The sequence below is a fragment of the Neomonachus schauinslandi genome, chromosome 7 (assembly GCF_002201575.2).
Source record: "Neomonachus schauinslandi chromosome 7, ASM220157v2, whole genome shotgun sequence".
In the NCBI taxonomy this organism is placed as follows: Eukaryota; Metazoa; Chordata; class Mammalia; order Carnivora; family Phocidae; genus Neomonachus; species Neomonachus schauinslandi.
Genome location: NC_058409.1, coordinates 85,405,571 through 85,430,908, shown reverse-complemented (window position 1 = coordinate 85,430,908; position 25,338 = coordinate 85,405,571). Strand labels below are relative to the sequence as shown.

At 42.0% G+C, this 25,338-nt stretch overlaps 1 protein-coding gene across 1 annotated transcript in view; it reads left to right on the top strand.

Moving 5' to 3' along the window:
- The window catches only part of REEP5 (receptor accessory protein 5), a 34,730-nt gene extending 10,310 nt beyond the window's left edge, over positions 1-24,420 (top strand). The window contains exons 3-5 of the mRNA XM_021695747.2: positions 8,115-8,253; positions 18,509-18,677; positions 24,225-24,420. Coding sequence (XP_021551422.2) covers positions 8,115-8,253; positions 18,509-18,677; positions 24,225-24,274 — 358 coding nt within the window. The 3' untranslated portion in view covers positions 24,275-24,420. The remainder of the gene's footprint in view (positions 1-8,114; positions 8,254-18,508; positions 18,678-24,224) is intronic.
- The last annotated feature ends 918 nt before the right edge of the window (positions 24,421-25,338 follow it).

Genomic DNA, 25,338 nt, shown 5'->3' with positions numbered 1-25,338 from the left:
ATTCTTCTAAACCAATAAAGGTTTAAGAAAGTATAGGTAATAAAGAATAGGAAAACCATTTGAGCTCTCAGGAATTCCTATATCACACTCTCTGATAAATACAGCGGAAGTAGTCCTGTGCATAGTGGGTGCTGTGGATGGTCATGCTATGTGTCTGTTATATCAAAAAAAGGATTATAGACATTATGGTCTGTATTCTTCATATTCAAGCTTCAAATAATCTATCCTGAAATCTGGAATATTTGCTATTAAATATGATTTACCACATTCAAAATAAAACAAAGCAAATTGATCCCAGGCAGATTTCTTTCTATTCTTTACCAGCAGCGTATCTCAAAGCTGTTTGTTTATTGTTATAGGGTTTTTTTATTAACTGCTCTTTTGGATTCACTGTCTGGTAATATAATAGACTCATTAAAATTAAAATTCTGTGGGTGGATACAACCAGTTTTAGTAGTAAAGCCAGTGCTTTGAAGAAATGTATTACTTAATTTTATGTTATTTGGCTAATTTGAATTGTAGTGACCAAGTTATACACAAACCATGAACAGTACAGGTGGTAGGTACCAGAATTTCTTTGCTGTGAGTGATCAGAAGCATATGTATATGGATCTGATAATTCCTAGCTCTGTTAACCCTTGCGCAAATTGCTTAACTTTCATAAAACTCAATTTTCTTATAAGTAAAAGGGGTGGATAGTATATGTCAAGCACTTAGCACAGAATCTAGCAATCAGTAAGTGCTTAATTAAGGGTGGTTACTTTTATTGACCTACAAAGAAGAAAACGAACTTAATCATAGTTATGATTAACTCTAGGTTATTGAGCTTTTAAATGATTAAGGGAAAACCTCCTTAGTATTTTCTTTCATTAATTCCTTCCACTTTTTTTGGCTCCCTGTCTTATTTTTTCTTACACCTGTATCAGCAGCTTAAGACATTATTATTCCAAGAGCATTAGAGGACAAGAAAATTTTGTTCTTCCAGGTCATAAAGATGTGGTGGTATAGCTAATGGTTTTCTTCTCTTACGGTACAGTGTTATACATGTTCCTAAGCACTGGGTATAATTTTAACAATTTGTAAGTATTAAATCCCATTTTTCACTGTTTTGTTTCTATTAAGATTTCCCGTTTCCCACAACTCTGCCTCCACAACCCTCCTTCATAGGACCCTTCCCCAAGCACACATGTGCTCCTTAATTAGGAGTGGAACTACTTTTGATGTCGACTTTTGGTCCTTGAGAATCACTATTTTGGCCCCAGGGCTTACTTACAATGTCAGATGCCACGTCAGTGCTTTGTATATGCTTGCATCTGAATGCATCTATCGCTGATTTGCTGTGGTGGATTACCACATGGGGCAGGGAATACCTTAGGTTCTCTGAGGAATGACTCAGTTTGGGAGGGAGAGAATACTAGAAGCCCAAGATCATCTCTGCGCAACCTTTGTTTTCTTTCCACGTGCTTAATGCTATCCTTTGGCCACCCTTCCTTCCTGCCCTTGCTCTTAGAAAATAGCAGTAAAGGTATAAACAACTAGATGGGCCACAAAGGGTGGAGGCAGCTGGTACCTGCCACAGGAGCCCAGTGGTCTGGCCAGTGGGTTCTGTGCGTATCAATACCAATCCAGTACTGAGGTAGAGAATTTGTCCACCTTCACACCATGGGCCTGAAAAATGTTCTCAGCAGTGTCCATGTTTGTTCCCATTGACCTGCAAATGAGATTTTGGGATTTCAACTCTTTACTCCCTGTAGCATTTGGGATTTGGAGAGTGAGGTATAATTAAAATCCATGGGTAATTCTCTTATCTCCTTTTAGCCTTATTAACAATGCTGTTAACCCTTTACCAGCTCTGCTTAGCCAGAAGGACTGGAGTGTTCTTATCACTTGCTTTTCCTTTTAGTCTGTTGCCTTCCTGTAATAATAATAAATCATTATCACGTTATAAGTATTTATCTATTAAGGTAATACTTAACAAGAACTTCCTCGGTTCAGGTCATTGATTCTAAGTGCTTTAAACGTATTAATTTAATCTTCACGACAACATGATAAGTTTTATCATTCCTGCTTGACCAGTGAGGACACTAAGGCCCAGAATAACTTGCTCAAGGTCATGTGCCTAGTAAGTGGTAAAAGCAGATTACAAGGTACAAGCCAAGGATGGTGAAATGATGCAAAGTCAGATGAGCATTGGGAAGGACGGAAGGGGAAAGTCTAGCTATTCCATAGTAATTACGAATTTTTTGATAGTTTGCTTTGTTTAAATAGAAAATTAGAATGAGTCCATCCCATGTGATGGCCTATTGGACTCTCTTTTCTCTTTCGGTGTTTATGTGTGTATTGAAGGCCTTTCAGTGCTCTAAAACACAAGAGCGTGTGTCCAGTCATTGTTAGAGAAGTTTGTTTGTAAGAAAACCACGAGCTGTTTCCTCAAGAGAGAAATGAAATGAGTGCCTGATGTTCACTTCCGTGTTTAACAAAGCCCGAGAGAGAGCTAGTCTCATGGGAGGAAGCAGTTGTAGAAAGTCTGCTGTTCATTTTTTTTTCCCCACAAGGAAATCTTTTTCCTTCCTCTTGTTATAAAAAATAGTACAGGCTCATTACAAAGACCTAAAATGAAATTCTTCAATCCCAATGCCCAGGATTAACTTTACCCAATTTGAAATATATATTTCTGGACACCGTTCTTGGTCTGTAAACACATACAAATATATATCTGCCTCTCTTTTTTTCAAAACACAAAGTTAGTAATCTCCTTTTTACATTCAACCCTATACCTTGGACATCTTTCTCTGTTAATATCCTTTTTCAGGGCTTCAGAATATTTCATTGTGTGGACACACCAACATGTATTTACACAGTTCATTGCTGCCCTTAAAAAATGTGTAGACACATGCTTCTATAATATTTTATTTTCAGTTGAAATTCATTTTAATACCAATATTTCCTCTTTGAACTTCATATTTTGGTCTATAAAATATAGAATAGGAAGAGCTTGTAAGACAGCTTCCAACTCGACATTCGACAGTTTCTAATTCCGCTCTGTGAATCTTTAGAACTGCGAGCCACTCCCCTAGGTCGTATTGCCGGTCATTTTCAGCAGCCTAGCTGTGTCTGTGTTGCTCAGCCAGGCCTCATTTCCTTTTTGCCACCTGCCCCAAGTAGGCCAGGCCCTGCCCCTGGAACATGGCAGGTGGCTGAGGAGAGAGAGAACCAAGAGTCCCCAGCACTGAGCCCAGGTGGCCAGGCACTGGATCAGTAGGGAGAATATGCCAGTTAAGAGTCTGCAGAGAGCAATCTTAAGACCATGCTGTCCGACTTTTGTGACTGTGCCCCCCCCCCCCCCGGAGTAGTTCTGAAACCAGCTTCAGTGTCCGTGGTTCAGCTAACGTACCCCACTGCGGGCAAGGGAAAAGAGAGAGAGAATGTATAAGACAGTGGCCCACGCCTGTAGGGGGAGGGGCAGTGCTTGGAATAGTGGCCAGCTGCTTTTGGGATAGTTCCAGAGCTCCTCTAGGGTTTAGCTAGGGATTGAAAAGCCCTGGGGGAGGTTAGTGTTCTAGCCAAACGAATACAGGCCTTTTAGATTGGTTCTTGAAATTCTAGCAAAGAGTTTTGGTTAGGAGATGTTTTTATTTTGAATCCCTTTACACATTTGAGAATGTTCAGGTGAACATACTAGATCATCTTAGAGTGACTCATCCTAATTGTCGCAGAGACATTATTCAATTTGCCTTCCCTGTCTAACTTTTCTTCTCTCTTGGCCGCCCAGTCATTGCTGGAAAGGGGTCGCCTACCCTTTGGCTACAGCCGATTGGCTCCAAGTCCATCACTTGGATTTTCTTTCCTAGAAAGGACGGGGAGGTGGTGCTGAGACTGAACTGTGAGCTGGAGGTTCTGAAACTTGGCTCAGCCTTAGGATCACCTCCCCAGCTTTCTTCAAGTTTATACCTGTGCCCTACATGCCAGAGCCTGAACACTAGGTATGAAAAGGACCCAGGCACGTATATGTTTAATTAGTCCTCTAGGTGGAGGTGGATCATCATCGAAGTTTGAGAAACAGTGGACTAGGGCACCAACTTGGTACACTGTCCTGTTCACTTCTAATTGCCCTCCCTGCCCTTCCCACCTCTGCCTGCCTTCCGCCCAAGTAAGCGGGATGGAGGGTGGAAGGGTTCTCCAAGGATCTGGACCTTGAGACTGACGTTTCCTCCTATTTGTCTTCTCTGACCCACTCTGCCCTTTCTGAGCCTTGGTTTTCTTCAGCATAAGACTAGGTCATTGTGGTCCCTTCCAAAAGGAAGACCACGAACCCTTTTTTGTATTTATATTAATGCAATGAATATTTATTAAATGCCTACTTGGTCCCAGACATTTTGCTAAGTGTTATACAGCCTGGTGGTGAGCTGTTCTAACTAGGAAAACAGCCTGGAATAGTGTGGAATTGTGTGAAATAGGCACAGGCTTTGTCGGAGTTACTTTTGGGTGTAAATCCAGTCTCTGCTATTTGTTCTTTTCTTTTTTCTTTCTTCTTCCTTTCCCTTTCCCTTCCTTTTTTCTTTCTTAAGCTCTCCACCCAGCATGGGGCTTGAACTCATGACCCTGAGATTAAGAGTTGCTTGCTCTCCCACTGAGCCAGCCAGACACCCCCAATCTCTGCTACTTGTAGCTACAAGCCCTGCACATGTTATTTTTCTTCCCTGAGCCTCAGCCTTTCCCTCAAAAATGAAAGTAACAATACCTATTTCACAGGGCTATTATGAAGTTAAATAATTACTAGGTAAAATTTAACCAAGGATGTGAAAAACCTGTACTCTGAAAACTATGAGGCACTGATGAAAGAAATTGAAGAGGACACAAATGGAAAGATGTACCACACTCATGGATTGGAAGAACTAATATATTGTTCAAATGTCCATACTGCTCAAAGCTATCTACAGATTCAGTATAATCCCTATCAAAATACCAATAGTACTTTTCACAGGACTAGAACAAATAATCCTAACATTTATATGGAATCACAAAAGACCCTGAATTAGCAAAAGCAATCTCGAGAAAGAACAAAGCTGCAGGTATCACAATCCCAGATTTCAGATCTGTTACAAAGCTATAGTAAAACTGTATGGTACTGGTGAAAAACAGACACATAGATCAATGGAACAGAATAGAAAGCCCAGAAATAAACTCATGCTTATATGGTCAATTCATCTACAACAAAGGAGGCAAGAATATGAAGTGGGGAAAAGACAGTCTTGTCAATAAGTGATGTTGGGGAAAAAAATTATTAGGTTCTTACCTCTCCCAGTCTTCAGCTGCGCCATGTTGACCAAAATGGAAATGACCTAAAGGCATGGAGCACTGCCTAAGATTTCTTGAGTCCCTGTGTTGCCTGAGAAGTTGCTACATCCTCATTCTGATATACTGAGTTGAAATGTGGTTTAGTATATGTATGAGGTAGGAGAGTGTATTGCTGAGTAATCACCTGTGTCCACTCACTTGGACAAGGAAGTATATAAGTAAATAGCATTCAGGAAATGGCAGTTGTGTTATTGTTGTTGTTTTTAAAAGACTTTATTTATTTATTTGAGAGAGAGACAGAGCACTAACAGAGCAGCAGAGGGAGAGGGAGAAGCAGATTCCCCGCTGAGCAGGGAGCCCGATGCAGAGCTCAATCCCAGGACCCTGGGATCATGACCTGAGCCGAAGGCAGACGCTTAACCAACTGAGCCACCCAGGTGCCACCAGGAAATGGCAATTTTAAGCTCTTCTCTCCCCATAACTAGACTGGGGCACTTCATCTTTTTGAGTCTCAGGTTCCACTTGTTGTGACTAATTGATGATGTTATGACATGTAGACATTTTTAGAAACGAACCTTGGCTATTTTAAATTAAAACAATAATTAAATTCTTCAGTCATATGAGAAATTCTATTAAAAATCTCTTCAGCTTAAGGGTGGCTGGGTGGCTCAGTCAGTTAAGCATCTACCTTCTGCTCAGGTCATGATCTCATGGTCCTGGGGTCAAGCCCCAATCCACTGATAGATCAATAGATAGGGTTCCCTGCTCAGCGGGGAGCCTGCTTCTCCCTCTCTGTCTGCCCCTCCCACTCATGCGTGCTCTCTCTTTCTCCCTCTCTCTGTCTCAAATAAATAAATAAATAAAATTTTTTAAAAAAAATCTCTTTAGCTTAATAAGACTTTGTGGTCCTGTCTTTGATGTGCCTTGGTTTTCTACAAAGTCATGGTCAACCTGTGTGTTCAGTTTTGAGCTCTTTTTTCCTACTTTTCAGTGTTAATACATAGTGTTCCGAGTATTAACACAGAAGCTTTTGAATCCATAGTGTTCATAAGTTAGAGGACTAACCATTTTTTTTTATTCCTTGAAGCACTGAACTTGAACTGTTTGGGTGGCTTTTCTGGTTTTGAATCTGTGGATCTTGACTAACCTCTTAAAAATAATGACACAGAAGAATGGAATTGAAAATATCAGAATGTTTCCATGGAATGTTTATTTCAGTTTATGTTTATGTGTGGGCATGTTTGTTGACTGTATCATGTTTGTTTACTTAGTGTTGAATTGCTTTTGTTCCTCAAACCGAGACCAGAAGTGAATTATAACTCTGCACCCCCTCTGCTCAGGAGTGATGTATAAGAAACAAATCTTTATCAAAATGATAACTTAAAAGATCCACTTAAATAGAAATTGGGAGGAAAACGACCTTACCTGTAAAGGGGATACCGTTGTTAGTTCTTGGGCTCATGTGCTTGCCTGCACTTTTCCTTTGGTCCTCCATTACATTTGCCAGCTTTTATCTGAGGAAAAGCTAAAACACAGACAGACATAGTCCACATGTTACAAGCCATTATTTTACAGGCAGCTCTCTTAAATTCATTTTGTGACTCTTTTGTGTAAACTGAAACACTTTTGCCTACTCTTGACTTTCAGAGTAGCGTTCGCTTCATCACTTCTCCCTGTCTCTCCCTCACGCCATCAGCGCTCATCTCAGTAGCTTTTCCCCTTTAGTTGTTTCCTTAAAACGGTCATGCACACAAACAAATATAATACCCACAGCTGCTTCTCACCAGTTCGGAGGCTTTCTTAGTGAATGACTCGGCATGATTCAGCAGCCCTAACGGTCTCTTTTGGGAACCCATTTTACCAAGTATTTTCAATAGTTAACCCATCTCATAGGCTAACAAGATTCATACTTCTGGTTTACTATTTTAGTTCAAATCAGTTATGATAAGTATCCAGACATATGTCAGGATAGGATAAAAAAATTAATGGAGTTCAGGTTTAGAATGAAGAGATTCCCAGGCCTGGAAGAGATTTCTGTGATTCAGAAGTAAAAGATGATTTTAAATTTATTTCCATTCATTTGCAGAATGAAATTTGTTTAAGCAGTAGTTGATACTGAGAAAGTCACATTATTAAGATGAGGGGAGGAGAGACCACAGCCCGAGGATCACATAATGACAGTCGGAACCAAATGGACACCACGGTGTTTGCTTTCACTTGTTTGTCACGAAGTACGTTATAGACTTCAGGCAGTGTCTGAACTGTGTTCCCAAAATTCCTTTACAGAAGTTTCTATTTACCCATAATATACCTCAGTTATTAAAAGCACATAGAACTAAGTTACCATGAGAGAATTCTTTTTTTAAGATTTTATTTTTAAGTAATCTCTACACCCAACATGGGGCTCAGACTCACAACCCCAAGATCAAGAGTCGCACACTCCACCGACCGAGCCAGCCAGGCACCCCACCCTGAGAGAATTCTTGATGTATCTCTGGTGTCAGGACGCCACTTGGGGGTTCCCAGTCATTGGTGGTATCTCCTGGTGCGTGGGTTGAGGCACAGACAGGGTGGAAATCCGGGGGAAAGCTAGTGCAGGTTTCTCTGGTGACCAGAAGATTGGTAACCAATGGCTTGTCTTATTATTCCCACACTGCTTCCTATCCTTATGTTGTATTCTTATCTCAGTGACATGGTGCATGCATTTGCCTGAGTTTCCTGCTTGGGGTTGGAGGGCGGGCTGTCGAAGTCTACTGTTGGAAAGTGTTTCATGGAGGTCTCCCTACATGATCTGTGTGCTTTTTATTGCCTTTCAGAATCAAAGCCATAGAGAGTCCCAACAAAGAAGATGATACCCAGTGGCTGACCTACTGGGTAGTGTATGGTGTGTTCAGCATTGCTGAATTCTTCTCTGACCTCTTCCTGTCATGGGTCCCCTTCTACTACATGCTGAAGGTATGTTGGCTTTTCCTGAACTGCTCTGTTTCCTTCCATCTGTGGATTTGCTTTGTGCCCTACCACTAAAATGAACTCCATCTCAGGACCTCTATAGAGGCATAGGAACAAAGGCTTGAATGTTGAACATCTGTGGCTCTTCCTCCCTTTAGAAACAGGAAGACTGCATGCGGCACAGCTCACTTACTTTGTATACTGCCTTGGAAACAGCCAAAGCAAGTATGTATTCAAGGTGTGCTTGATAATAAAAGATGGAAATTTGGTGACGTCACACAGGCCTTGCCGGGAGTTTGCCAAGACCCTGTGTTCAAGCAGAGCTGGCTGTGGTCAGCGCAGAAGCACTGCACGACTTGGCAGTTCACTGAGTGTTCACACCGGTGTGCAGGAGTCATTATTTCTAGAAGAAAAAAGTACTCATTTCTTACATAGGTTTGGAGAAAGATGTGAAAGGGGCGCTCTGAGGAAGTCATTTTGAGAACATTGGCAGGTGCCTTGGTCAGGGAGCTGCCCTGCCACACCTTGTGTTTGGTGGAGAACCGAGCTTGGTAACCAGCATGTGAGGAAAAGGATTAGGAAGTTGAAACTCATTCCTACTGGGACCCGTATCGATTCTGAATGAGAACGTTAACATCTTCTAAGAGCTAGGGTGTATGTAAGGTTTCATTGGAAACCTTAAATGCTCTCATCAAATCTTTTTCTTTGTCACTTTTACATTTCGTCCTGCTTCTGTACCTCCAAGTTAGAAAACATTCTCCTGTACTTTTTTTCTAAAACGGAGATTTGGGCACAGAAGTCCTGTCCTTGTTGAGGCGCTGAGGAAAATGAGTGGAACTCAGGAGCCAGGGTGGTTCCTCCCCGTCCACTCCTGCTCTGCCTCCTTGAGCTGTGCGGTACAGCTTATGAGCATCTCCTTCTAATGCTTCTCGGGGACCAAAGGGTGCTCCCTTGGCCTGCGGGGCTGTTTAGTGGGAGAAGAGTGATGAACTGTGGTTCCTTTGCCATCTGGGGCTTCCTACCCACAGCTTACTGGGACCAGCATGCATTGGCGTGTGGTTTTCCTCCATCCCAGGGCCTAACAGAGCAGCTGATACTCCCAGTGGAAAACGAGCTTACAGGCCAAAATAACAAGATATTTGAAAAGTACAACCATTTCAAAAGAAAGACAACGCAATCAATTACAAAATTCTGTCAGCAGTAGAAATATTAGAACTGACTAACCAAGACTTCTAAGATAGACTGCTAGCAGGAGAAGTATAGAAATATGAAATAGGAACCAGAAAATGCAGGAAACAGCCAAGGAAAAATATGAGATATGAAAAAGAGTTGAAATAAAGAACACATGGTATGGCATAAATAACAGAATGGAACAAACTTGAAAACTGGAAGGAAAGATTGCAAAAATATATATATATACATATACATATATTTCAAAGTAATGTACAGATTCAGTGCATTCCCTATCAAAATGCCAATAGCATTTTACATAGAACTAGAATAAATAATCCTAAAATTTGTATGGCACCACAAAAGACCCGGAATAGCCAAGGTAGTTTTGAAAAAGAAAAACAGAGCTGGAGGCTTCACAAGCCCAGATTCCAGAGCTACTACAAAAGTGTAGTACTCAAAACAATAGGGCACTGGCACAAAAATAGACATATAGATCAAAGGAACAGAATAGAGTCCCCAGAAATAAACCCATGCTTATATGATTGATTAAACTATGACAAAGGAGGCGAGACTATAAAATGGAGAAAAGAGAGTCTCTTCCATAAATGGTTCTGGGAAAACTGGACAGCCACATCAAAAGAATGAAACTGGCCCACTTTCTTACACCATATACAAAAATAAACTCAAAATGGGTTAAAGGCCTAAATGTGAGACCTGAAACCATAAAACTCCTAAAAGAAAATAGAGGTAGTATTTCTTTGACATTGAACTTAGCCACATATTTCTAGATGTATCTCCTCAAGCAAGGGAAACAAAAGCAAAAAATAAACTATTAGGAGAGCGAGAAGCAGACTGCCCCCTAAGCAGGGAACCTCATGGGACTTGAACCCAGGACCCTGGAATCGTGACCTGAGCCAAAGGCAGATGCTTAACCGACTGAGCCACCCAGGTGCCCTATAATTTCTTAATTTTGAATGATATGACCATAGAATGCCTTGTGAGATGGCTGAAGAATTTTCCTTTCAAGATACATTTTTTTAAAATTCTGTGGTAAGATTTAAGATTTCAAAGACTGCTAGATTTTCTGTGTGTTTTTGTTATTCAAAGACATTCGGCATTTCTAGAGATATTTTTATGATCTTACTTGGATATCACATATTTTAAACTACAAACAATTTTGAAGTCCTTCATAAGATCCATCTAATGGTAGTGACATCACAGTGCAGTCTCTATGGAAAGAATCTTGGCTTTTGCCTTGGGTCCACCTGCTTCCTGCAATGAACAGTATCCTGTCAGCAGAACCACTCACACCAGGAGCTGACCTCAGACTTCCAAAACATGAGCAAGCCTGACTCCAGCCGGCCTCTGGTCACCTCTGCTAATGGAGGTCACACAAGGTAAAGAGAGGATCCCAAATAAGAGATAACTACTAAATCATTTATATTTGGTTTTGAACTACATTACAAAAAAGGCTTTGCAGCAAAATCTTCTTCCCTAGTATTAAAATAAATGTGCATCCATTAGTAGTCATCAGTGAGAATGAGAGAATTTACTGCATGTTCCAAATAGATAATATACTTGAGATGATTAAAAATTGATTATCCTGTCAATCAAAATGCTTTCTTCCTACAGTAGTGCATATTCTGAGTGGCTTCAGAGAACACACTGAGAAAAAGCCTCTGACTTGCAGAGTGGGTAGGAAAACATCCCCCCTTTTTTTAATTTAAAGATTTTATTTATTTATTTGAGAGAGAGCACACAAGCCAGAGGAGTGGGCAGAGGGAGAGGGAGAAGCAGACTCCCCACTGAGCAGGGAGCCTGATGTGGGGCTCAATCCCAGGACCCGGAGATCATGACCTGAGCTGAAGGTAGACACTTAACCAACTGAGCCACCCAGGCACCCTGAAAATATCCCCTTTTAAGGGCTAGCACAGACCATATTCCATTGCTGCAATCACATGGTGATGTATAGAGTGAGAAAAGAGATCTAAGTAAGGACACGTCTAATATTTATCTTTTGCAGAATTAATATTGGTATTTTTTATAAAGCAGCCTAAGATTGGAGGTGCCTGGATGGCTCAGCCGGTTTAGCATCTGACTTCGGCTCAGGTCATGATCTCAGGGTTCTGAGATCGATCCTCCCATTGGGCTCCGAGCTCATCAGGGTCTGCTTGTCCCTCTGCCCCTTCCCCCGCTCGTGCTGTCTCTCTCTCAGATAAATAAATAAAAATAAAATAAAATAAAAATCTTTAAAACAGCCCAAGATCGGAGGAAAATAAGAGGAACCAGTGATTAGGCATCAAAGATTGGTTGGCAAGATAATATACAATCTATTCGGCTAGAAATAGTGGATTGTGAGCTTTGCTCTGAGGTCGGTCTTTAAGCAGGAGGTTTTTAAAAATAAATGTAAAAGGCTTTTTTTCCCCCTCTGATAATGAAGGTAGTCTATGTTCATTTCTTTATTCAGAAGATATATATTTAGAACCTCTATGTGCCAGAATCTGTTCTAGGTCAGAAGGATATTTTGGTGAATAAAATAAGTCCCTGCTGTCTTACTGTTTACATTCATTTGTGTGTGTATGTGTGCGTGTGCGTGTGTGTGTGTTGGGGCATGTTTTATATAGGGAGGAAAAATCCTACCATCATTAACATCTTAGTCTTTCTAAATTTTTTTAATGTGGGAACATATCAGTCCACATGCAAAGACACACAGAACCAAGTATATACTGCTGTTTTAACCACGTATGTATGGTTGAGACCACATATTATACACAATTCTATATTTCACTTTTTTAATTAACATAATACTAGGAGTATTTTCTCATGTTATTCCATATTCTGACAAATGGTCTAATCCATCATAGGTGGTAATGTACTAATTTCCCAATTGATGGACATTTAGGATATTTATCTTGCAATTTTAACAAATGCTGCAGTGAATAGCTTTGCACCTCCTCTTTATGCTCATTTAGATCATTTTCTTAAATGAGGTTGAATAAACTCCAGCCAGTTTAAGTCCTAACCCAACTGTCCCAACAGTCATCTCTACTGCTTCACCCATGATGGACAGCAGAGCATTTCTGTTAACTTTGTGGAAGGCAAAAAGAACAGGGAAATCTTCCCTTGCACTTGTTTTTTTTTTAACTTTTACTGATGCATGCTGGGCAGTCTGCTTTAACTTTAGCCTGTCACTATTCCTGGGGTTCCATTGTGAAAGCTTCCTATGGCTTTTGTTTCTGATCAGGTGATGGTGGCATAACAGCAGGTCAGTGCTGAAGTGGGGGGGGGGGGTTTGTTTTTTGACATTGACTCAGTTCTGCCCAGGCTGGTCCCAAACTGTGTATAAAACATATCCCTACGGGCGCCTGGGTGGCTCAGTTGGTTAAGCGGCTGCCTTCGGCTCAGGTCATGATCCTGGAGTCCTAGGATTGGGTCCCGCATCAGGCTCTCTGCTCGGCAGGGAGCCTGCTTCTCCCTCTGACCCTCCCCCCTCTCATGTGCTCTCTGTCTCTCTCTCAAATAAATAAATAAAATCTTTTAAAAAAAAATATCCCTACCTTGGAAATACCTCTTCTAGGAGAAAACTGGACGCTGACAGCATTAGAACCACAGACAGAATTATCTGTAATTGAAGGAGTTAGTATGTTAGTGCTCATCGTGCCAAGAATCCGTTAAAATAGCACAGACTCTCCTTGGGTGGCTCAAGTCAGCTAAGCGTCTGACTCTTGATTTCAGCTCAGGTCATGATCTCAGGGTCATGGGATCGAGGGCCACGTCAAGCTCCGCGCTCAGTCGGGAGTCTGCTTGTCCCTTTCCCTCTGCTCCTCTCTCTGTCTCTCTCAAATAAATAGATAAAACATAAATAAATTAGCAAAATCTTTAAAAATAATAATAGGAGGATGGTTGCCTATGTGTAGTTCAGGGTACTCCTGGGCTCTAGAACAGTTATGTAGATTAAGAAAAGGGAGTTATAAAAGCTGGTGGCTGAATATCACCGTGAGAGTTGAACAGTAATTTATTTTTTAATACAAGAAAGCTATTTCATTTGAAAACTGGGAAATGCTAACGATGTAGGTAGAGAGCAGTAATTATTTTACTGTCCCAAGACAATAGCTAGAGGGTACTGGGAAGAAATGAGCAGACCAGAGTATAGCCTAATCACAATGGAGAGGTACAAAAATGTAGACACTTAGCTCTGGTTCTGTCTGGTAGTCTTGCCTTCATTCATCCAGGAAAGATGAATGAATTAGCTTTTCTGGATTGCTGAGGGGTTGATGTCTACATGGGCAGATAATACTTCAGAGATTTTCAACAACAGTGAGGACTGTAGGACTTGGTAATACTGCTGCTATCTGGTGTACTTTCTTCAAGGACATTAATTTGTGACTTGCCTAAAATCCTATGGAAGAGAAAACTGACTCTTAGGGAGGTTGTTTATGACTTTACCTCAAGTCATAAAATAAAGTAGATACCAACTGATGCCTAATCCAGTGAGTCATTTCCACTTCACCTTGACGCTGATGCTTGTAATACGGGCATCTATCTCTACATCAGTAATCCATTCCTGAAAATTAGATATTTTACATAGGAATACCAGGCAGGAGACTATTTCCTACACTTTTAAATGGTAAAAATTAAGATGTATAAATCTAAAACTCCATACCAGTTTCCCAAATAGTAGTAAAACTCAGCAAAATACCCCTATATAAGTAACAAATATGCACCACTTCTAGCTCTCCAGTTAACAGAGTTGGTAAGAAATTATTGCTTCGTATGCAGTAGTACATGGCCCATCTCCTTGAATACTCTGCATACTCTTTAAAATGTCCACATGGAATTCTAATTCAGTGTCAGGGATGTAGTTTTTCCTTTTTCCTGCACATCATTTTGTTTAAACTGTTGTATTGAGTTTGGGGTGTGTATGTATTAGCGTTACCTATATAAGCAGCCAATGGAAAACATTGTGTGTTTGGATATTAAGAACCAGAAATCTTGGGGCGCCTGGGTGGCTCAGTTGGTTAAGCATCCGACGTGGTTTCGGCTCAGGTCAGGATTTTGGGCTTGTGAGATTGAGCCCCCCCTCCCTCATGGGCCTCCGAGCTCAGCAGAGAGAGTCTGCTTGGGATTCTCTTCCTCAGTCTTTGCCTCTGCTCCTCCCCTGGGTACACACATTCTCTCTCTCAAGTAAATAAATCTTTTAAAAAGTAAATAAATAAATAATAACCAGAAGTCTCCCAGAGGCAAACGTTAATGAGAGAGATGGTCTGCAGGGTCTGCCGGTAATTAACCTGGCTCTAAGCAGAGGCAGTGGAAAGCGAAAGATGCAGTCACTCCATTCTGCATTTTGGGTTACTACGAGTGTGTAGTTGAGAAAATCAAGGTTTCTCTGGCAACATCTTCTTATAATTCGGTAGGATAGCCGGCCAAGCCCAGCAGGTGCTAGCGCAGAGTTGCTGGGAAAACTAACAGGAAACATGGACCGGCCCGCACAAACTGTGAGGTGCTGAGGGTATTTCAGGGAATTGGCTCCATTTAAGGGCTTGGACCTGTAGCAGAAGGTGTCACTCTGCCATTATGTATGTGAGAGGGCTCGGCGGAGCTTGGGTTGGTTGCAACAGATGTGTGTCGTGAGACTAGGAGGTGGCTCGTCTGAATGTTTGCTCTTCCCCTTCCTACTGCCATGTTTTTCCTTCATTGCTTTTCTCACTCTGAGCATTCTGTTTTCCTGCTGTTACGCTCAATAAATGAGCTGTGGAGTCTGTCACACATCAGGGGGAGGAGAGTTGAGGGAGAGTTGGCCTAAAATTGTAACTTGGAGATTACGACGGGGAATCGCATTTGGTTGAGCACTCAGATATGGGAAGCAGCCTGCATAGTCCATCCAGTTCAGAAATTCTCAACCTTTTGGAAATACGTGGAGGAAATTGTGTTTGTAGCTGTTAATAGTCACTGATTTCTGTTCAGGAGTATTTCATGGTGTTGTCTAGTATAGTTTGGCTTGAACATTTACACGTTGAAAAATACATACCTTTTATAATAAATTACTTTCACTTTATTTTTCCTTTATTTTGCCATTAGAGAACTTCTTGATTTTTTTTTTTTGAATTTATATGTGTAGGTATATCATTAAGTTTTATTTCGGGTAGTAAAAGAGTTATGAAATAATTGTTTAAAAAGGGTATATGGTGGGGCGCCTGAGTGGCTCAGTTGGTTAAGCGACTGCCTTCGGCTCAGGTCATGATCCTGGAGTCCCAGGATCGAGTCCCGCATCGGGCTCCCTGCTCGGCAGGGAGCCTGCTTCTCCCTCTGACCCTCCCCCCTCTCATGTGCTCTCTCTTTCTCATTCTGTCTCAAATAAATAAATAAAATATTAAAAAAAAAAAGGGTATATGTTGGGGGCTCAGTTGGTTAAGCGTCTGCCTTCAGCTCAGGTCATGATCCCAGGGGCTGGGATGGAGCCTCCCTGCGGTGGGCTTCCTGCTCAGTGGGGAGCTTGCTTCTCCCTCTGTCTCTCCCCCTGCTCGTGCTCCCCCTCCCTCCCTCTCTTTCTCTCTCAAATAAATAAGTAAAATCTTTTTTAAGAAAAGGGTATATGTTGGTTTTGGGATTTGATTGTAATTACCCCATTTAAAGCTAATTACTTAAGCTGTTACTGTTCCATGGCTGTTGGTAGAAGACAGTTTTCTTGGGACAGAGACAGAGCCCCAGCTATTCTGGATGGTCCAGATGTTTCTTATTTTCTCACAAAATCTATATGAGGTAGATTTTTTTTTTTAATTTTAGTTAACGCCTATTTATGTTATAAAGTCTGTACAGACTTAAGCAATTAAGTAACTCACACAAGGTTTGCCTCACTAGTAAGTGGCAGAACCAGGGTTAGAACCCAGTTTCTCTGAGCTTATTCTTTTAATCTCTATATCTGTAGTATATAATTGTCTTAAAATCAATTTTGTTGGGCGCCTGGGTGGCTCAGTCAGTTAAGGATCTGCCTTCGGTTCAGGTCATGATCCCAGGGTTCTGGGATCGAGTCTGCATCGGGCTCCCTGCTCAGCGGGGAGCCTGCTTCTCCTTCTCTCTCTGCCTGCCACTCTGCCTACTTGTGCTCTCTCTCTCTGTTAAATAAATTAAAAAATCAATTTGTTGGGTGGAGAGATCTGTATATTTTTAGATCAAGATTTTTAATTTTGTGTTCCTTGTTCTTATTAGTTTCTAGTTTGTTTCAGGTATCAATTTCTGGTGGAAGTGTTAAAAATTATGATTGTGGATTTTCTCCATTTATATAATTCTGACTTTTTAATTTACATAATTCAAAGCTATATTTGGAAGCTATCTATAATTAATTATAAAATTATAAAAACAAAAATTATATAGATAATTCTGTAATTGCACATATATATACAAAGCTATATATAATTTATATTTTCAAAGATATGTAGGTTTGTGTGAATCTTCTTGGCAAATTGTTTTTCTTCTTTAACACGGTTTACTTATTTTGCCTTAAATAATGTTTATGTACTGTTAATATTACTAAATGAGCTGTTTTGAGAATTGGTATTTGTCTGAAACATCTCTTTACACTCTTTTATTTTCAGTGTTCCTAGGTGGCTTTGGCTTAGGTGTGTTTCTTATAAGAAGCATATAGCTATACTGTAACTTGTTTTTAATCCAGTCTCATGAGCCCCTGTCTTTTGAAAGCTTGCCCCCTACTCTCCTGTGTCTGTAACAAATTCTAATTTATGAATACTACTTTTCCAGAGTTCTGTAGTTCAGATAATCTAGAGAGAGTCATCTGTTGAGAACATGTTTTGTATTCTGAGCATGGTGGAAGCCCAAAATGCAATACAAACTCCTCAGAGCCAACATGGTGCTGATGGAGTGAGCTTTAGGGCACAAATGTGTGCATTTTAAGCTCAAGCTCTCCGTTATTGGTATTAGCCCCTTAACAGCTTTTTATCTCTAGAGCAAACTTAAAAGACTGTCTTAGAAAAGCATTGTAGCTTCTTGATTACTTGAATATATTCTTTGGATTGGAATAACAGAGACTAAAGGTGTAGAGTTTAATTTATAGCATAAGAAGTAGGAGATTTTTTTCTTTAAGAAGCTGTAAAATGCACAGATTGGGAATCTCGAGAAGTGACTTCTATTTTTTGGCTGTGTGGAAGACAATAGTTAGGATCTTTTAAACTGAGAGAACCCAGTAGGTTGTTTGTTTAACTTTCTAGGGAAATGAGCATGTTTCTGTGCAGATCCCCCTTCTTGCTCAGTATCTTAGATAAGAATAAACTCCTGGGACAACTTAAAGTGCTGAGTTGTCATTTGAAAAAACAGTAAAACTTTTTTGGACATATAGTGTGACAGTTCTTGTTTTTTAAATTTTTAGGGCATAATTCTTGTCCATTTTTCATTCTGATGGCAAAGTAGAGTTAGGAATGATATTATTTTATTTTATTCCAATGGCAAAAGAAAAAGTTAGGAATAATATCTTCATTCAAAGGGGAAGATGATGAAGAGCTGACTGAAAAGATTCCTGGAAGGCAAAAACTACCAAAAACTGAGATTCTGCTAAGGAAAGAATTCAAAACATGGCCAGGGTATTTTGTCTATAACGGATGAAAAAATGGGACAGACCTACTGGGGTAAGCCAGTGAGAACGAGACTTATCCAGACAGCTTTCTTTACACATGCAGGTAAATGCTATGTTTCTTCAACTGATTTTTAAGAGCTATGATTAATAAAACTTCTTGCAGCTATAAACGAAAAAGTAATTCAAGTTAGGAAAGAAGTTAAGCTGTTGGACTTGGTGTGTTTTGTCTTTCTTTTTTCAGTCTCAGCTTTTCCTTACTCTAGGTCATTTGTCGGGTGTTTTTCCCATCTAAGAAAAGTGCACTTGTAGCCTACAGAAAATACTGGAAATGCTGTCGGAGAACATGGCCGAGGCAGTGCCATCCCAGAGCAGTGGTGGCAGTGTGTGTTGTCAGGATGCCTGCTGCCTGTGCCGTTTCCATGGTTACCATGCAGCCTGTGTTGTCAGGATGCCTGCTGCCTGTCCCATTACCATGGTCACCATGCAGGCTCTCTTTCTGTGCAGTGCGGCTTCCTGTTGTGGTGCATGGCCCCAAGCCCTTCTAACGGGGCCGAACTGCTGTACAAGCGCATCATCCAACCTGTCTTCCTGAAGCATGAGTCCCAGGTGGACACTATGGTGAATGACTTGAAGGACAAAGCCAAAGAGACTGTAGATACCATCACTAAAGAAGGTAAGACTCGGAAGCTGCGTTCAGCAGGTGGGAGGGGTTGGGGGGTCCTGGGCCCAAATAACAAGCTGCTTCTCCTCCTCTCCTGTTAGCTTTCCTCAGCTAAATGCCAAGGCCCCTCTGCGATCTCTTGACCAACACTTTGCATGTTGCCCTTTACTTTTCCCCAGATTCTTCCACCATGCTACATTTAAGGCACTATTTGGTCAGCATATTAGGAAAAATGACTTTCCTGTGCTGGGCAGAGATTTTAGAGAATCATCTGTATTTATATACAAGCATAATCTCTTTAATACATTTCAGGTTGAACTGTTTAATATGCTTTTGTTATAGGTCAAGAGAATGCCCTTTCCATTCACCTGACTCATTTATTCAGCATTTATTTATTGAGGTGTTTATTATGTGCCAAGCATGTTCATAGCACTGAGGATGAGCCGGTGAACCAAACAGACCATACTACTTGAACTCATGAAGCTTACACTCTTATTGAGAGATACAGTAAAATTTTAAAGTTATATGATATAGTTAGCAGAGGATATAGAGAAAAATAAAGCAGATAGGTAGATAGGGAGTTCCAGGGGCTGAAGGGAAGTTACTAATTTTAAACAGAATGATTTAGGGAATCCTCACCAAGAAGGCCATACTGGATCAGACTTGAAAGAAATCATGGGGGGGCGCCTGGGTGGCTCAGTCGTTAAGCGTCTGCCTTCGGCTCAGGTCATGATCCCGGGGTCCTGGGATCGAGCCCCGCATCGGGCTTTCTGCTCGGCCGGGAGCCTGCTTCTCCCTCTCCCACTCCCCCTGCTTGTGTTCCCTCTCTAGCTGTCTCTCTCTCTCTCTCTGTCAAATAAATAAAATCTTTAAAAAAAATTTAAAAAAATTTAAAAAAAAGAAAGAAATCATGGGGAAGGATGCTCCAGCTAGAGAAAACTGCATGCGGGAGCAGTATGGTTAGAAGGGAGTGAACCAGGCAAGAGAAGAAGGAGATAACGTCAGAGAGGTTGGGGAGCGGAGGCTGGACGAAGACAGATCATGGAAGGCCTTATACGCTTTTGTAGAGGCTTTGGCTTTAACTCTGTGAGATGGGGTGCTGTTGGAGAACTTTGAGCCGAGGAGCAACATGATCCATCCTGTGCTTTAATAGGATCACTCTGGCCCCTGTATTAAGAATAGACTGAAGGGGGACAGGGAGGAAATCAGGAGACCAGTCATAAGGTGCTTGCAGTGATCTGGCTGGAGAGGACCACCTGGCTTGGGTCGTAGGTGTAGCAGTAGGAGGCAGGAAGTCATTGGAGTCTTGATATATTCTGAAGGTAGAACCAAGAGGATTTGCTTAGGGATCAGGTGTGGAGTAGGAGAGACGAGTCATGCACGAAGCCAAGCTTTTCAGCCAGAGGAGATGGAAGGATAGAATTGCTGTTGAGCTGGGGGAGCCTAGATGTAACAGGCTTAGAGGGGAAAACAAGGAATTCAGTTCTGGATATGAAACCGGATGAGATCACAAAGGGAGTGAATATAGTTAGAAGAGATGAGGTCCAAGACTGAGCCAGGGGGTCTCCCAGATGGGGGAGATGAGGAGCAACGGACAAGGCCGACTAAGGAGTGGCCAGTTGTGGTAGCAAGAAAGCCACGTGACTGGTGTCTTCGGGGCCAAGTGAAGAAAGTGTTTCAAAGGGGGGGGTGGGGAGTGGTCCATAGTGTCACATGCTGCAGACAGGTCAAGTGAAGTAACGACGGAAAACTGGCCATCACACTTGGCAGTGAGGAAGGCACTAGTGCTCTTGACTAAACAGTTTGTGGAGTGGTGGGACTGAAATCCTGATCGGAAGGATGTGAGAGATGAGAGGCAATGCTGAGAGAAGATAGGTAAGGCTTTTGGGAAATTTTCTGAAAAAGGAGAAGAAGGGGGCTGCAACTGGGAGGAGGAGCTAGGGTCCTGAGGGTGTATTTTTCTTCTTCTTCTTAAAGTGGAAGGAACAACATATGTTTGAAAATGGGGGGAATGATCCAGTAGAGGCAAAAAACCGATATGAATGAGGGGAGCACTACTGGAGCTCTGCCCGTGATTAGACCAGAGGAGCTAGGATCTCGAGTCCAAACAGGATTGGTCACGGGGCACAAGAGTTTACGGTTTATTTTTTTAGATAAATTTTAGTTAACATAGTTAACATACAGTGCAGTATTGGTTTCTAGGTAGTATTCAGTGATTCATTGCTTACATATAACACCCAGTGCTCGTCACAACAAACGCCCAGCCCCCCCCACCCCCCCCCCCCCCCCCCCCCAGCAACCCTCAGTTTGTTCTCTGTCCTTAAGAATCTCTTATGGTTTGTTTCCCTCTCTCCCTTTTTTCCTTTCCCCCTTCCCATATGTTCATCTGTTTTCTTTCTTAAATTCCACATATGAGCGAGATCATATGGTGTTTGTCTTTCTCTGACTTATTTCACTTAGCATAATACATTCCGGCCCCATCCATGTGATTGCAAATGGCAAGATTTCATTCTTTTTGATAGCTGAGTAATATTCCATCGTGTATACACACACACATCTTCGTCCATTCATCTGTTGATGGACACTTGGGCTCTCTCCACAGTTTGGCTCTTGTGGACAGTGCTGCTATAAACATCGGGGTGCACGTACCCCTTCGAATCTGTGTTTTTGGATCCTAGTAGCGCAATTGCTGGATCGCTCTATTGTTCACTTTTTGAGGAACCTCCATACGGCTCTCCAGATGGCTGCACTAGTTTGCCTTCCCAGGGGCACAAGGGTTCCTAACACGAGTAGAGATGCTGGTAGGTGAGTTTATGTGATGGTGGGAGCTTACAGAAGTCACTCCCTGATGGCTCCACATTTCTCAGTAAAGTAGCAAGAAAGGTCAGCGGAGAGAGGATGGGGAAGGAGGGGACAGAAAGAGGAGATGGTATGAAATCATGGCCTAGGACTGGGGTCAGGTAACAGCTGTTCGTTTCTGTGGGCCACCAGCTCTGTCTTGCAGCCACTCACCCCTGCCATGGGAGTATGAAAGCTGCCAGAGACACGTCACGTGTGAGCAGACCGGCTGGGGCGGTGGGAGAGGGGCCGGGTCGGGCCGGGTCACATGGCTGCCGCCAGGAGTATGAGCGGCTCACTGCGGATTTGTGTTCAGGAACTTAAAGTGAGGCCGGTTCGTCTAGGTGTTCCTTCAGCCCCATTCAGCGGCACAGGCGTGGCTGCAGAGCGCGTGGAGCACCGTGTTGAGAGCTGGGAAGTGAGAATGGGACTAGGGAGGGGGTAGTGGCTGACAGCTGGACTTAAACAGGCCGGCGAGGGGAGGGAGTGAGGAACAGTGGAGGAGAGGTGGTAGGATCAGTGCGTTATAAAAGCAGGTGGTGGGGGAGAACTCTGAATCAGGATACCGGAGGGCGTGAGCTGCGAAGGTAGGAGGTGGTGGTGGACAGTGGGATGCTTGACACTGACATTGAAGAGGGACTGTGGTTCCTGGTAGTGAGAAGGATCATGGAAGGAGTGGCTGGGGTAGGTAGAGAGGCTGGGGTCCCTAGGACGGAATGTAAAGGTTATTGGAGGGGGAGCCGAGAGGCCAGGATATTGGAAGAATACAGAAATCACCAATAATTAAAATAGGAGTAGTGTGAGAGAGTGATATTAACTTTGGAGCTAAAATCTTCAAGAAATGAGGCAGCATAGCTCAAGGGTCAGAGGTGATTGGGGAACGAAAGGCTGGTGGCAGATATGATCTGATGACATGAGATTCTGGACATGGTGATGAAGAACAGGGACTGCTTACCAAATCCTCCAGAACCATTTGTACCAGGGTCAAGGAAGAAAGAAAAAAAAAAAAAAACAGCCACCACCACGGGTGGGGTAACTGGGTTATGGGCATTATTAGGAGGACACTTGATGAAATGAGCACTGGGTGTTGTAGGCAACTGATCAATCTCTAATTTCTACCTCTGAAACGAACAATACACTGTATGTTAATTTAAATTGTATTAAAAAAAACAACAACAACAACAAACCAGCCGCCACTTGAGAAAAGCAGTGTCCTCAGGGGACAGCCAGATTTCTGTAAAAGTAAGAAGGTAAAAGAAACATTCAGAGAGATGGATAGTGATAGAGGGGATTTTGCTGATGATTCATTGGGTCTTAAGTTCCAGAGGGCACCGGGAGGGTTTTAGAAGTTGGAGAAAAGTGGCAAGGAACATAGAATTACTGTTTTGTTTTGAGAGCTCTATAGTAATTAGAAAGTGAGAGATGAGAATTGACCTCACCACGGGGCAAGTGAGATCCCCAGCACAGCTCTCCAGCCCCACAGCTATGTTCTCGCTGTTCTCCCTCACACGCCTTGCGCTCGGCTGGACTCCTGGGCGCACCGCTCCGGTCTACTTGTGTTCAGTTTCCTACAATTTTAAGTGTTTTCTGACCTGTAGCCTTCATGTCCTCCCACTTGGGGATTGCCAGTTTCTTTTTAAGAGATTTCCTTTCTGTTCCTCCCCTCAGCCTAACCAGCAACCTCCGGTGACGTCACTTCTGTCTAGTTCACTCACATTTCTTAGTCCCTTGGTTCTCTTTGATCTCAATACTCTAAAATCCAGTTTTACTTTGATAGGATCCATTCCTAAACAGGAGTGTACGAATGAAAATAAATTAGGACGGACTTACATGGTGACACATTCTAGACTCTTCTCAGAACTTCTGGATTCTCCAGGAAGTAAATTTTTACAATGGGCTAGTTAAGAAAGAGGCTGCAATTTCTTAACTCTGTTCAGCGACTTTAATTAAGTGGAGTGAGAACAGCCCTCAGGCAGTTGGTGAACAAGGTAGGACTGGCATCGCTGGACTTCAGGCCCGTCAAAGACAGGTGCCATTTATGGATTCTCCAGGACACCCTGGAGGCTTCCAGAACACCCCCGCCCCCCATAATACAGACCACACTAGTTCTTACAGCTCGTTCCAAGTCACATGGTAATTAGGAAGAGGAAGGTTTAATCTCCCACAGATGTAAGAATATTTTCTTGATGAATGTAGCATCTTGCCACCAACTTACAGCAAGCTCTTGCCATCATAGGGGGAAATGGTGGCACAGTGAAGAGAATATAAATGGGTATAAATAGTCCATCATTTCTGGGTTGTGGGAATGAGGACTTTCTCTGATTTTTTGGCACCATGCGATAGACGACCTAGTTGTCATCAGATTGAGACATAGTCAGATTATACAGGTGAGCACCCAGACACAAATGAGAATTTCTTGATTGTACAGAGAGACACTGGATGTGTCAGGAATCTCTGCTTCTTGTGCCCCTGGGTGGGGGGCGGGGACAGATGGCTTAGATGACACTGCTACTGTAAGGGGGCTAGGCCAGCTGACCTTGAAGAACTTTGCTGGAGTACTCCGGATTTGGGCTCTGAAGAGGTCTCTCCATCTGCTGCCCGGCTGCAAACCTCAGTGCTCGCGTCTGAACAGGAGTCATCCAAGTTGCCGTCTAGTCACTACATTAGGCACAGAGCCTGTATTGCAAGTTGCCTTGACACAGTTTTCTTTCCTCCTCACAGCCAAGAAAGCAGCAGTGAATTTACTTGGTGAAGAAAAGAAGAGCACCTAAACCACTGACTGGATGAAACCTTTCTGCCCTCACTGTACCTTCCTATTAGCGCTTGGTGTTATATTAGGGACTGTGGTATAATCATTTTAATAATGTTGCCTTGGAAACATTTGATATATTAAAAAGAGGAATGTGTTGTTTGTTTTTTTTTTGCTTACTTTTATTGTCTATATACACAGGGAGCACTTAAATTTAATGCAATGGGCAGTGTCCAAATTTTTGGAAAATATATTTTGCCTCTGGGTGGGAAATGTTACCATCCTGCAGGAAATGCAAACTTAAAATTATATATCCCATAGGCTTTGTACTTCAGCAGGCTCTCTCTGCATGCATTTTCTCTGTACTTACATTTTAAGATAATCTTTAAGGTTCTACTTCATGTAATGTACAATTTTGTATTAAATGTTTTTAATGTATTTGTGCATACATATATGTAGGGAAATGTTACTGTCTGTGACATGTATAATGCTCATAGGGAGCACCTGCCAAAAGCTAAAGGTTTCATTGTGCTGGTGTGATCTGTTAAATAAGGCTTCAGAAAATTAATGCTGACATTTCCATGAATAGTTAAGTGATCAGTGAGGTTGAATGGGGGCTGGCCTGGTTGTTCTAACACTGCAGCAGCTGAATACCAGAATAGCTCTGTAAAGCAGTCACTTTAGTGATAAATGGGGAAAGGTACCCACACACCAGTAATACACAGCTCCCACATCCCTGTAGAACCAGTAATTTTGTCTTGTGGCCTTTTAAAAAATTGTTTACAAGCTTTAGATATGTCTGTTTTTAAGATGCTATAATGGAAACCATCCCTGGTTTCTCCTTCAGAGCTGAGTAACATGTTGGTTTAGTCTTGTTTTTTCACCTAGTCTTTTTTTTTTTTTTTAACCAGTTTAAGGAATCTCTAGACTTGCCCACCTTTGATTACATGTATGTTCTCGTTTGTATCATTAGCAGTTACATGCTAATGATGACACCAGGCTCTAAGAACAATTCTGGGAGAATGAAGGATGATATAACCTATTATCTAGTTGGCAGTGAAAGCAAACTGCCTTCACCTTCTTTCT